A 12,668-nucleotide genomic window follows, 5' to 3' on the forward strand; every position below is an offset into this window, starting at 1 on the left:
CCTCTGAGCCCCAGAACCCTCATCCAGAAATCAGATGCAATAATAAAGGCTAATCACTGTTGGTCCCTCTGGTGTCTTAGCCACGATTTCAATATCCCGGGTTGGATGTTTTTACATCCATTTTGCAGATGGGGAAATTGAAATATAGGTGACTTGCTCAAAATCACAAAACTCAGGCATACTGGAGCCCAGCTTTGAGCCAGCCCAGCTTAGCTGACTCCTTTGTCTCTCAGTAGCCTAAGGAGCCTATAGAACTGAGCAGGGACTGGGTAGGAGGCCACTCAGAAGCCAGGTACCGGCAAGAAAGAGCCTCCTCCTCCTCCTGCTGCTGCTGCTGCTGTGTGTGTGTGTGTGTGTGTGTGTGTGTGTGTGTGTGTGTGTGTATTGGTGGTGGTGGTGGTTCTGGTCATATCATGTTGGGATATCCCATTTGGAGGACCTGTTGATCCACCACGGGTCCCAACTTTGCAGATGGAGAAACTGAGACCCAGAGAGGCAGGATAACTTGCCCAAGGTAAGCGGTAAGCTACAGGGATATCCTGGATCCCCAATGGGGCCCATGACCCAACCACCCATCACAGGCACCTATAAAAAAGGTTGGTGGAGACGCCCGGACTGACCTTGACATCCTGCTCCAGACCACGGATGAGCTCACCATCCACCTGGCCTGTCTGGGCTGCACGGAGGCTGCGGCGCTCGGCTTTACGCAGTCGGTACTGCAGGATGCGACAGGTCTTGCTGGCTTGGTCCAGCTGCTGCCGGAGCTCCTGCAGCTGGTACACATCTTCCTCCATGTAGACATCCCGCATCTCCAGCATCTCAGCCCGCAGCTCCTCAATCTCATCCTGCAGGACAGAGGAATGGTCAGATCCCCAGATGCCATGGCAGTCAGTGGCCAGGGTGCCTGAAGGCTGGCCACATCTGGCAAGCAGCCCTGGGGGCCTGGGGTTATAGGTCAGATAACACCCAGATAACCACAGCTGAACTCCCAGGCATTGTAAATATATGCCTTCTGTGACAAAGGGGGCTCTGCAGATGTGACTAAGATAAGGGTCTCCAGACAGAAGCGTTATCCTGGACCATCTGGATGGGCCCTGACAGGGAGGCTAGTGGGAGCGAACAATGAGAGACATTAGTAGAGGGAAGGCAGACAGCCTCTGCAGATGGAGAAAGGGCCACCAGCCAAGAAATGCAGGCAGCCTCCACAAGGGGCAAAAGGCCATGGAGAACACCCTAGAACACTCAGCAGACGTGCAGCCTGCTGGGACTTGGTTTCAGACTGCAGATGCTATGCCCCTCTGAAGATCTGGATCTTAACCGTCCCCGCCAAGTCACCTGCTACCGGCTAAGTCTTCCTTGTGGCTCTGCTGGGAAGTGGTGTGCCCTTTTCAGGAGCTGAGGGCGCCAGGTTATTGGAAGGTGCCTTTGAAGGGGAACTGGTACCCAGTCCCCTCCCTCCATGCTTCCTGGATACCACGAGTTAGGCAGCCTCCTGTGCCACACTCCCCCTGGCACGATGCTCTATGTCACAGCAGGCACAAAATGAAGCGAAGCCTCCAAAGGGTGAGTGAGGCAAAGAACAAGCCACCACGTTCCTCCTTGTAAGCTGGTTACCTCGGGTATTTTGTCAAAGCAACAGAGGCGATTTGTTACAGAAGCAAGGGAAAACACATCAGGATGTACTCAACAAACATTCCTGAGTGCCAGCTGCCTAACTGACGCTACGCTGCACACAAAACCAGGGCAACGCGTTAGAGAGCAGCATGGGGGGGGGGGGTGCTGTGTTAGGGGACAAGGTCAAGGGGGCCATCTCTAAAGAAGGGACATTTAAGCCAAGGCAAGAAGCGATGTCCCCAAGAGTTCCAGGGAGAGGGAGCAGTGTGTGCAAAGGCTCAGAGGTAGGAAAGAACTTAATGCATCCAGACACACCAAGAGGTTGACAGTGGTGGCGCACGCCTTTAATCCCAGCACTTGGGAGTCAGAGGCAGGTGGATCTCTGTGAGTTCGAGGCCAGCCTGGTCTACAGAGTGAGTTCCAGGACAGCCATGGCTACATAGTGAGGCCCCATTCCAGAAAAAAAAAAATCCATCAAGGGACTGGTAAGATGGGTAAAGGTGCTGGCCAGCAAGCCTGGTGGCCTGAGTTTCATCCCTGGGACCTACATGGTGGAGGAGAGGAGAGAACCAACCTCTGTAAGCTGTCCTCTGACCTCCTCATTGGTTCTGTGGGACACATATATACAAAAACCTTAATTTAAAAATTTACAAACATTTAATTCCAACACTTGAGAGGAGGCAGAGGCAGAGAGGCAGGATCTCTGTTAGTTCCAGGCCAGCCTGGTCTATATGGGAAGTTGCAGCCCAGCCAAGGCTACACAGTGAGACTTGTCTCACAAAAATTTTGTTTGTTTACTTTTGCTTAAAAGACAGGGCTAGAGTCAGGTCTGGGGGGATATGGAGTTGGGAAGATCTTGAGTTCAAAGCCAGCCTCAGCTATGTGAGATTATCTAAAACCCAAACAAAACAAAGCAAAAAAGAAAAAAACCAAAGCTGGGGGAGTAGAGGGGTCAGCCACACAGGGCCTGGAAGGTCTGGTTTGAGGGTTTTGTTTGTTCGTTTGTTTTTTGAGATAGGATTTCTCTGTGTGTATTCCTGGCTGTCCTGGAACTCGTTCTGCAGACCAGGCTGGCCTCAAACGCACAGAGATCCGCCTGCCTCTGCCTCCTGAGTGCTGGGATTAAAGGTGTGTGCCACCACTGCCCAGCTGGTTTGAGGTTTGAGCGGAGGGTATTACAGGTGACCTCATTCAGGAAGGCCACCTACTGCCCCTCTGTCACCAGCTCCCATCAGCTCCTCACTTCCGTCAACTCGTCTGAAATTCTGTGTAAGAATTGGTCTCCCAGTAACCATGGGAGCCTGGAAGGTCGTCCCACCTGCCTGGCCTGACATCTAGCACCTGCTTAGCCTCCGGCAGACTCCCAATGAGTATTAGTTGAATGAAGAAAAGCATGCCTAGTTAAGGAAGAAAGAACAAGAGGGAGGGACTTCCTGCTGTGAAAGACAGCAAGGGACTACCAGACACTACATAGAGGGATACCTCGCAGAAGAAACACATAATTATGTCTCATATCAAATATGGAAACTGAATCACCAACATGAATAATATCTGTTAGCTTAAACAAGATTGCACACAGAGAAGGGAAACTGAGTCATCAGGGATGAAGCCTTGACAGAGGCACTCGCCAGGATAAGCACTCAGGGTTGGTACTGATGGAGGCAGGGAGGGAACCAGGAACAGAAAGGCCACTCTGGAGAGGGAACCAGATCTGGAAGGCTGGAGTCCCCAAAAGATGATAGGAATAAAGGGGAGTCCCCACCCCACACCCTTTGCTCACCCCAAGGGCCTCCATAGTCTGGGAAAGGAATCATGGGGCCTCTCCTCACATCTGCCTGCCAGCAGGACAAGCCCGGCTGTGGGTCTAGACCGCAATGGGTCCAGACTGTGGCCTGGATGCAGTGGCTCCCTGTGGGAAAGGGATGTGGCCAGCTAGATTGATGGATAAGTGAGAAGCCATGTTATCTGGGCCTCCCCACACCCCAGGGTCCTCACATCCATCTGCCTGGCTTCTGGAACTGTTTCTCAGAACACAGGAAAGGCAGACAGAAGTGGCAAATTGGGGGATCTGGCTGCCTCTGCCTCCCGAGTGCTGGGATTAAAGGTGTGCGCCACCAGTGCCCAGCTGGTTTGAGGTTTAAGCGGAGGGTATTACAGGTGACCTCATTCAGGAAGGCCACCTACTGCCCCTCTGTCACCAGCTCCCATCAGCTCCTCACTTCCGTCAGCTCGTCTGAAATTCTGTGTAAGAGCTGGTCCACCCCCACATGCTGTCTCCCTCCACTAACAGCTGATCGGTGTATCACTACTCGCCACACCAGACTGTGTCTTGGGGCGTGTTCACCACCACTCCAAAGCGGGTGACCCTGCCTTTGGCTGCAGAGGGGCAGTCACCTCCGTGGACACCCCATCCCAAAGTAAAGTCACCCCCCGACACCATGCCCAGTACTTGGGCAGACAGGAAGTGGAAAGGGAGGAAGCGAGACAGCCAGTGAGCACACTAGTGAGAAAAATGAGGAAGTGAGGCATTCAGCTGGCACAGGAGGTAAGGGGCAGGAGATGCAGGCAGACACATAACATCCACATGGCCCCGGCTGCAGAGACCCACGTTCAAACGCAGCCTTGCCATCTGTGAGCAGCTCACACAGTCCCCTGGTTGCTCTGACAGAACAGAGCGACGGTGAGGATGTGGGGTCTGAGTGACGCTCCAGGTCAGCATGAGTCAAGGGGAGAACGGGGCATGCTCAGACTCACGCTGCTGGGGCACATTAACAGATGCATGAGGTTGCTATCCCTCCGGGCTTAGCTTTCAGTAACTAACTGGCTTCTGTGAAAGTAGTACACGGTCAAACCAAGTTTTGAAAAACACAGAAAATATCAATCATAATTTCTCTACCTGGTTCTGAATGACAGTGGTCCCCAGGGACAGTGCTATGGCTCACTGGTAGTGTTTGCCTAACATGCTGGGGGATATGGTTCTACCCCAATGCTCTGCACCCCCAAAAAGTGGAAACCTGATTTAAAAAAAAAAACATATTCCCATCCAGACCTACTGAGTCAGAATCTTAGGGGGTGGGTCCCCTGATTGATTCTGAGGTAAGGAATTTCTTTCCCATTTTCTTCCCCACAGAAGACAAGAGTCCCATCTCAGCACAAGTCCTGGCCCCGGGCCTGACACGGACGTCTAGGGAAGAAGTGGACGAATGTCTCCCCGAGCAGCTGTCTCTCAGGGAACTGCCTTCACCACAGTGCAGGCAGTTGTGGACATGCCAGCTCTGTATCTGAGAGGGCTTGGGGGGCCGAGGCCTCTGCTGGCTTGCTCCAGCTGCAGGCAAAACACCCACCAGCCCCTCCTGGCACGGTCCCATGTGAGGCTTGAGTTGACAAAGGCGGGCTTGTGGCCCACACGGGCTTCTCCTGGGGTGTGTGCAACAGAGACTGGACACTGCAGAGCTTAGGCAGAGACTCTGGGTGTCCAGGCCTGAGGTGGAGGCAGGGAAAGGAGTCACTGAGGAAGGGCCCCAGAAGCCAAGTGTCCACACCCAACCCAGGCATCTTCTGAGTCCTAGGTCCTGCATACAGGGTTTTGCCTTTCGAGGCTCCACAGTGGCAGGTCCGGTTGAAGAGAGAGGAGACACAGGCCTCCTGGCTTCTTCACAGACAATCCAGAGGCCCCGCAGAGGTGCTACCGCTTGAACTCTTCTACAGAACATCAGGAAGGAGGGTTCAAACTCACAGAACAAGGTCCTGGGGTTCCCCTTCCTAACATGGGGGCACTCCAAATCTCATCCTCTACCTCAGATGTAAATGGCTACACTGTGCAGTGCGCACCTTGGAGTCTGGGGAACCCCGATTCTCAACCCCACAATCCGAGGGCTGCTCTGAATGAACTGGATCAAGACCCCTAGACTGTACCAACCCTAAGAAGCTAAAGAAGGGCGTCAAGCAGTCCCTCCCGACTCTGTTTTCATGCCGCCCTCTATCCTTGAAATCTTAACCCAAACGTCTAAGGCCAGGCTGCACACAGGTCCAAGCCCCTGGCCCCTGACCCCTGGCCATGCCCCAGTCTGTTCCCTACTCTATCTTGCACTTATGCCCAGATATGCTAGGACTCAAAGGCTGGCATGGCCTACAGGGAGCCCACGAACACAAGCCCATCCAAGCACTTCTGACTGCCAATCCTCTCCCCAACCCTGTGAAGGAGGCGTTGAAAATGTTCCCATTTTGCAGAGGAGGCATCCGAGCCTCAGAACTTTCCCAGAGCTGCTCAAGCTAGGGAGGGGTGAGGCTGGATTCCACACAAGGCAATGGCCCTAGGCTAGGGGATGCTAACTGCGTTCCTCCAGCTTTACTCAGGCCGTTCCCTATGCTCTACTGGCCTTCACCAGGCCAGCTCCCAACTCTCTCATCTTTCCAGGACATCCCTCCCTCCCCTAATCTGATTCAGAACCTACACTCTGAACTGCAGGGTCCCTAATGGTTACAACACAAGGCTGTATTTACTTTTTCTTCTTCTTTCTTCCTCTAACTGCTTGAGGAAGGGCAGGGCAGGGTAAGGCTGGGTCTGACCCATGCCTGGTCCCCAGCATCACTAGGATGCGGAATGCAACAAGTACCATGGGTAGGTATGAATGAGAAAGTCAGCTGTTGGCCTGCTGCTCTCTCTCCACAGCCTGGGGTCTCTGTCCTTTGACCCCAGATGTAGGGCTTGTATGAAAGGGCAGATAGAGCCCAGGCAGACCCCTGTGCCACCATAGGAGGGTGGCAAGGTCTGCCCAGGGGACCGCCTGCTTCCCACACACTTCCTACATGTCAAGTGCCTCTCTGTCCACACAGGGACCCAAGAGGGTTACTGGCAGGAAGCAATCTCCCAGAGATGGCCAATTCCCAGGACTCCTGGGAAATGGCCCGGAAGAGTCTCTAGGTTCAGGCTGGGCTGAACATGAACTCAGAATGCTACTAATAATAGGCTTGCAGAGTAGCACAGGACTCAATAGTTTATACAGACATTCCTGGTGAATCATCTCATGGGTCCTCACAGAAAGTGCTGGCTAAGGCAGGCCAGGAACCCCTGTTTTGCAGAGAGAGCTGTGAGCATCACAGGGAAGGTAGGGTATGCCGAGCCTACCCAGCCAGGCAAGAGCCCTGGACAGAACGCTTCCCTTGGGACCCCTCCTCTGTGTCGCCACTCAGCAAAATCACACATTTATTTTCACCAACCTCTCAAAATTAGCATCTCCTTCCATTATGGACTCAAGAACAAACTGAGACTATATCGGAAGCATCCAGGACTTGGACACCAAAGAAATCACTAATATTTTTATATCCTATAATGGTTGTTGCAAAAATGTAAAATATTGTTCATGCTCATCAGTATTGAAATTACAGTAGTTAACAAAGCAGCCACCAGAACTCATGAGTTTATAAACACATGTAACTATATCATAGTTGTTGTAGTTGGAAGTTTTCTTGTGTCCCGTCCAGTCCCACAGTCGCTTGGACCCATGTAAACATATAAAGGCTTACATTACTTACAAACTGTATGGCCTATGGGTCAGGCTTCTTGCTAGCTAGCTCTTATAACTTAATTCAACCCATTTCTATTAATCTATATGTTGCCACGTGGCTGTGGCATTACTGGTCTGCTGTCCAATAAGGACCAAGTGGGGAGTAAGTCCTTGTATATGAGAGCAAAGCATATGCAGGATGGATTTGGGCTGTGGGAAATGAAAAAGACTGGACATGACATCCCTTTGCAGATACACAGCAAATGGCAGTGGGTAATCTGACCCCAGAGACAGCCCTGCCCCAACCTGCTCCTTAAGGGACAGAGAAGTAGTCTAGGGGACATAAGGTTCCTGAAGACTAGAAGATGTTGCCACTTGGCAACCTGTGAATTAATAGGTGGAGATCTTCGACTCTCCCACCCAAGAGTAGCTCCCAATGCCACTGAGGGGCCCTGCAGACCACGTTTGAGATCCTAGCTATGCTGAGGCTGAGTCTAAAGCTGGGAACTGACATCCTAACATAGTAAGCTCCCATGTACTCTGCACTGTCTGGGCCTCCTGCTGCTCCGTCCTGGCCTCCCAACTTTTCACCTCAAAAACACCAAGCACCAACTACCTCAAACACATCTCTGTGCTTGAACAATTAGTGAGTGCCACAGTAGGCCTGGTGGCCAGAGCCAGGTTGAAATGACCAGATGTCATCCTTGTCACGGTCATCCCTCATCCCAATAAGCTGCTCCAACTTGTATAAGATATGCTGTGGTTTTTCCTTCCTCCCTCCCTTCTCCAGGGCTGGGGGTTGAACTCAGAGTCTTGCACTTATTAGCGCTTGCTTTGTACATTCCAACCCCCAAAAAATGACTTTAAAAAAAATGCTTATGCATGTGACTGAAACCGTTGAAACATTCCCTCATTTTAAACACTCCAATGATTACTAAAACCTGGGAACAGCCATGAGTTTCCTGCCTGGCAAATGGATAGCTGTGGCCACTCCGTGTAACAGAAACTCCAACAGCAGAAGAGGGACAGGACTCTGGAAGCATCTGGTACCCTGGCTCCATGAAGGAAGCCAGCCACACTAGACGCTGTGGGAAGCCATGTATGTGCCTTTCTGGATGGGCAAGGTTATGGGACAGAGAACACACCACGGAAGAGGGAGGGCTTTGATTACAGAGGAAACTCAGGCAAACAACAGACTCTTCTAGACCCTATCTTTTTTTTGGTTGCTAAGGATTAAATCTGCTGTCTCCCACAGGTCAAGTCCAGGCTCCAGCCCTGAGCTACACTCCTAGCCCTTAGGTACAACTTAAATACAGTAAAGTGATTGTTTCAGTGTATCCAGTTTGGGGCCTGTGAGGCGGTTCAGTGGGTAAAGAAAGGTCTTCACTGCTAAGCTTGATCTTCCACAAGCTGTCCTGTGACCTCCACATGCTTGCCTGCACTCACATGTTAATATAATAGAAAGGTGGCTAGGTAGGTAGATAGACAGATAAATTTTTTTGTTTTTTTTTTTTTTTTTTGGTTTTTTGGTTTGTTTTTTTTTTGGTTTTTTTTTTTTTTGGTTTTTCGAGACAGGGTTTCTCTGTGTAGCTTTGTGCCTTTCCTGGAACTCACACTGTAGCCCAGGTTGGCCTCGAACTCACAGAGATTCACCTGCCTCTGCCTCCCAAGTGCTTGGATTAAAGGCGTGTGCCACCACTGCCCGGCTAGATAGATAATTTTTAAGAAGAAATAAAATTTTAATGTACCTAGTTTTGTATCCTTAGTTTATATCTTGACTGGAATGAACAGTTATAGAACTGAACACATTTGTCAGTTTTATTTTACAGTGAGACCCTGTTTCAAACAGATAAAAGCAAAGTAAAACAAAACCTCCACAGAGGCAAACTCTTTCACCACACACAGAACGAACCTGTCCCAGAAGCACAGGCTCCCCCAAGCCCGTCCCCGCTCACTTCTCACATCCATGTCCCTCAGCTACCTTATGTGGGCCACACTCCAGCCATTGGAGTCTTCCCCCTGCAGCAGAAATCACCTGACCCATCCCAGCTCTCAGCCTGTCATTCCTGCGCTGAATGGCATGTGGCACCTCCTGCCTAGGCCTCCTTTGAAGCCTTGCAGCCTAGATAGACAACTCTTTCCCTCACACTGGGTGTCACGGTCTTACTTGTGACATTCATTTTACTTACTTGTCTACTTGACTGTGGAAAGCCTGTCTCTGACACTAGAGACGTTACGACAGGGCTGGCCTGGCACACACAGAGAGGCTCAAGGAATAGCTAAGAGTGAGCAGCCAGCCTGAGGAGAGCACCACCATCCCACTGTGCAGCTGCAGCCAACCGCCTTTAGACTCTGAGGTAATGTCCTAGGAGGCTTCAACTGTGACACCAGGCCACAGCCGTGACAGATTCCAAATCTAACCCAAATGGATCACTTCCTTCCCAGCTCCTACCCAACTGGCCAATGAGCAGGCAGACTCAGGAATGGACAGGCAAAGTTGAGTCATAAATGGGCCCAGGAACTTCTCTCACATCAACCGCTCTACAGAGAAATAGGGGCTCTGCCTTGCCCACCTCCTCCCACACCACCTGGCTACCATGTGGCTATCATTCCCTTGGGTCAAGGCCCAGGCTGCCCACCCATCTGCCACCCTGGCTCTAGGCCACTTGTCACCCACCCCGGCTCTGGCAACCTACCCCAGCCCTGGAAGAGCTGACCAGCAGGGTGGCCAGCAGTGGCCACGGGGACAGCATGCCAACCCCACCCAAAAGGCCAGAAAAGCCATCTGCTGTCCTCCCCCGCTCCCTGGGCCTCTGACAAGGCTCCAGATGAGATCATCGCACGTGGACCCCAGAGGAGGGCTGCAAGAGGCTTCACTTCCCTCTCAGCTCAAACACAAATGCTCTAGACACAGGCAAGGGGATGGGGAACTCACAAGGCTCCATCCTTCACAGAGCGGGCCGAGGCTGAGAGGGACTCTGGGCTCCGTCTCCCAGTGCAAGCTCACTTCAGCTTAGCCTCTTTGGGCAGGAGTTTAGGGGAGTGAGAGCCAAGGTTCCTAGATGAAGGCCACATCCAACCCAGCATCATGGGGTCACAGATCTCAATGGCCCTTGTTCTGTTGGCACTGAAGAAGTCCAATCCTGACTCTGGGACCTGCCTATCCAACACCATAGACAGCAGAGAGAGTGACCGAGCCAGGCCCATGCCAACAGTGCAGTTATTCCCTACATCCCCAGTAGGCAAGAAGCCTGAAATGAGAGGGGTCAATGGTGAGAACTTGAGGCTCATGAACTGGACCATCTCTGCTAGACACTAATGAAGACCAGGAGTCATCATCTCTTTCTCAGTGATGATCCTTTGTGGCTGGCGCTATTCTTACCTTCCCACTTCACAGAGGAGCAAACTGGGGCTGAGGGAGAGAAGGCCCCCAGCCAGTGAGGTGGTCTTCAGGCCTGGCACATCTCTGCACATGAAGCAGATGCTCCTCACTCGCTTGCTCACTCGTGTGTGTGTGTGTGTGTGTGTGTGTGTGTGTGTGTGTGTGAATGCGCGCATGCACACTGATCAAAGCTGGGGAGATGCCCAGAGACTACTGCCCACCAAGGTCACATCTGGCTTGTCACTGTCCGATTCAATGCTTTTAGGGGAAAGCAGGCCCTGTGCTGCTTGGGCACACTCTGGAGAGCAGCAGACCCTGTTCCTCCTCCTGTCCCAGTGCACAGGAAGGTAGGCAGCTTTGGACCAAGATTTGTTGACAACTTCCCCCCAGCCTCTGGGCTTCAGCCAAGTCTATAACAGCAGAGGGCCCTGAGTTGAGGATTTAAGAGTCAAAAGAGCCACACAGCCTGAGTCCCTCTTGTCATTTACAGGCTATGTGACCAGCAGGCTCCTAACCTTCCTGGGCTGCAGTGTAAGCCTGGGTAGAAGGGAGGGCGAAACATTCTGGAAGGTCCATGCCGTGCCCTGCCGAACACCAGGAGGGGCTGCTGTGAAACTGAGAATTACTGGTTAACAATCTAGGCACTGTGGGATGAATGCCCCACCAAGGAGTCCCCACAAAGCTCCGTGGTACCTGACACAGGAAACCTGTCCCGGAGCAGGCCCCAGGCACTGCTCCAGCTGAACTCATGGAAGGGGGTGGAGGAATGGATGGGGTAACGAAAGGGCAAAGCCGTGGGGGAGTCTGGGTGGAAAGGCTGTGGAAGTGTGACCTCATAGGCAGCTTAGCCACAGGCTAAGCCACAGGCTGGGCCAGGAGGGGTGGCGCCTGGGCAATGCAGGACCAGCGAGGAGTGACCAAGCAAACTGGTACTGTTGAACAGTCCAGAAGAGTCAAGCAGGCTCAGGCAGTCGGGGAACCCCACCAGCCACCTCTATTTCCATCTGTGGCCCAGGCAGGAGGGGACCACTATCTTGGAATAGGGGCCCCGGCAGTGGTCCTCCACCAGTAAGCAAGCATTACCAGATTCCATGTAAGGCACAAGTTTTGGCCATCAGGGGAAGAGTGACTTTGGGTAAGTGAGCTGCAAGGAGAAATGTGGCTCCACACACCTCCCAGACAGACAGGCACATCCAAGAACTAGCAGCCGCCTGAAACCCAGGACCCAGGGCTCTCCTGGGTCAGACCAGAGCCTTCTGCCGCTGAGGGTAAGGGCTGAGAACCCGGATGAGTGATGAGCAGAGAGGGCCAGCTCCTCAAATACTCCCTCATGAGGAATCTTCATGGCAACTGTGGAGAGCATTTTATAGAGCTGAGGCTCATGAAAGGGAAACACGGAGAACCAAAGTGCAGGCCTAGGGCTGTAGCCCAGGCTTGTTCATTCCAAATCCCTTGCTTTCGGTCCTTCTGGCCGAGACAAGGAAGGGATGGATGGTCTATAGCTTCTACCTCCTTGGACTCCTGCCTCACCTCAGGGCAACTGCAGCCAAGGTGCTGGCCCCAGGGGGCCCCTCCTTCCTGCACCAGAGGGGTGTGTATTGACTACAAATGATGTCATTCCTTAGAAGCTAGGAGGTTGGCCACAGTTAGAACCCTGGCTGCTCTCCAGGCCTCTGTCTTGAACTTAACCAAGCCCTCTTCTGGGGTGTCCCTCTGCTATAGAAGCTACCCAGAGCCTGGGGTCCCTCCCATCTTCTGTACACAGGATGGTGATGGGCTGCTATATGCCTGGACTCTTATCTCCCCAAGTGTCTGCAAGAAAGGGATTGAACTCCCACTGTACAGACCGGAAGACTGAGGCTCCAACAGGCAACATGCATAGGAAGGAAGTAACAAGGTGAGGCTTGGCCTCAGACCTAATTCTAAAGAAGGAGTGTGCCTAGGAGACCTCACAATCTTCCTTGCTTCCTCCCTCATTGGCCTCCTGAGATAGGAGCAGTCTGGTGCCTGCTGCTAGGGCCACATGGCCCCAGCCCTGCTACCAACCAACAAGGCTACCTTCTAGTCAAGGCTCTACCGGCCTGGAACTTAGTGCCCTTCAAGAGGGCCTCCCCTTCCACGACTCTCACACCCATGACTCAACTCTATTCTCCTGTCTTCCCTCT

General features: G+C 52.4%; 1 protein-coding gene across 1 annotated transcript in view; it reads right to left on the minus strand.

The window, feature by feature from the left end:
* Soga1 (suppressor of glucose, autophagy associated 1) overlaps positions 1 to 12,668 on the minus strand; it is a 66,939-nt gene that overhangs the window by 47,676 nt on the left and 6,595 nt on the right. The window contains exon 2 of the mRNA XM_059261788.1: positions 621 to 845. Coding sequence (XP_059117771.1) covers positions 621 to 845 — 225 coding nt within the window. The remainder of the gene's footprint in view (positions 1 to 620; positions 846 to 12,668) is intronic.

Source organism: Peromyscus eremicus, chromosome 4, assembly GCF_949786415.1.
Source record: "Peromyscus eremicus chromosome 4, PerEre_H2_v1, whole genome shotgun sequence".
Lineage (NCBI taxonomy): Eukaryota > Metazoa > Chordata > Mammalia > Rodentia > Cricetidae > Peromyscus > Peromyscus eremicus.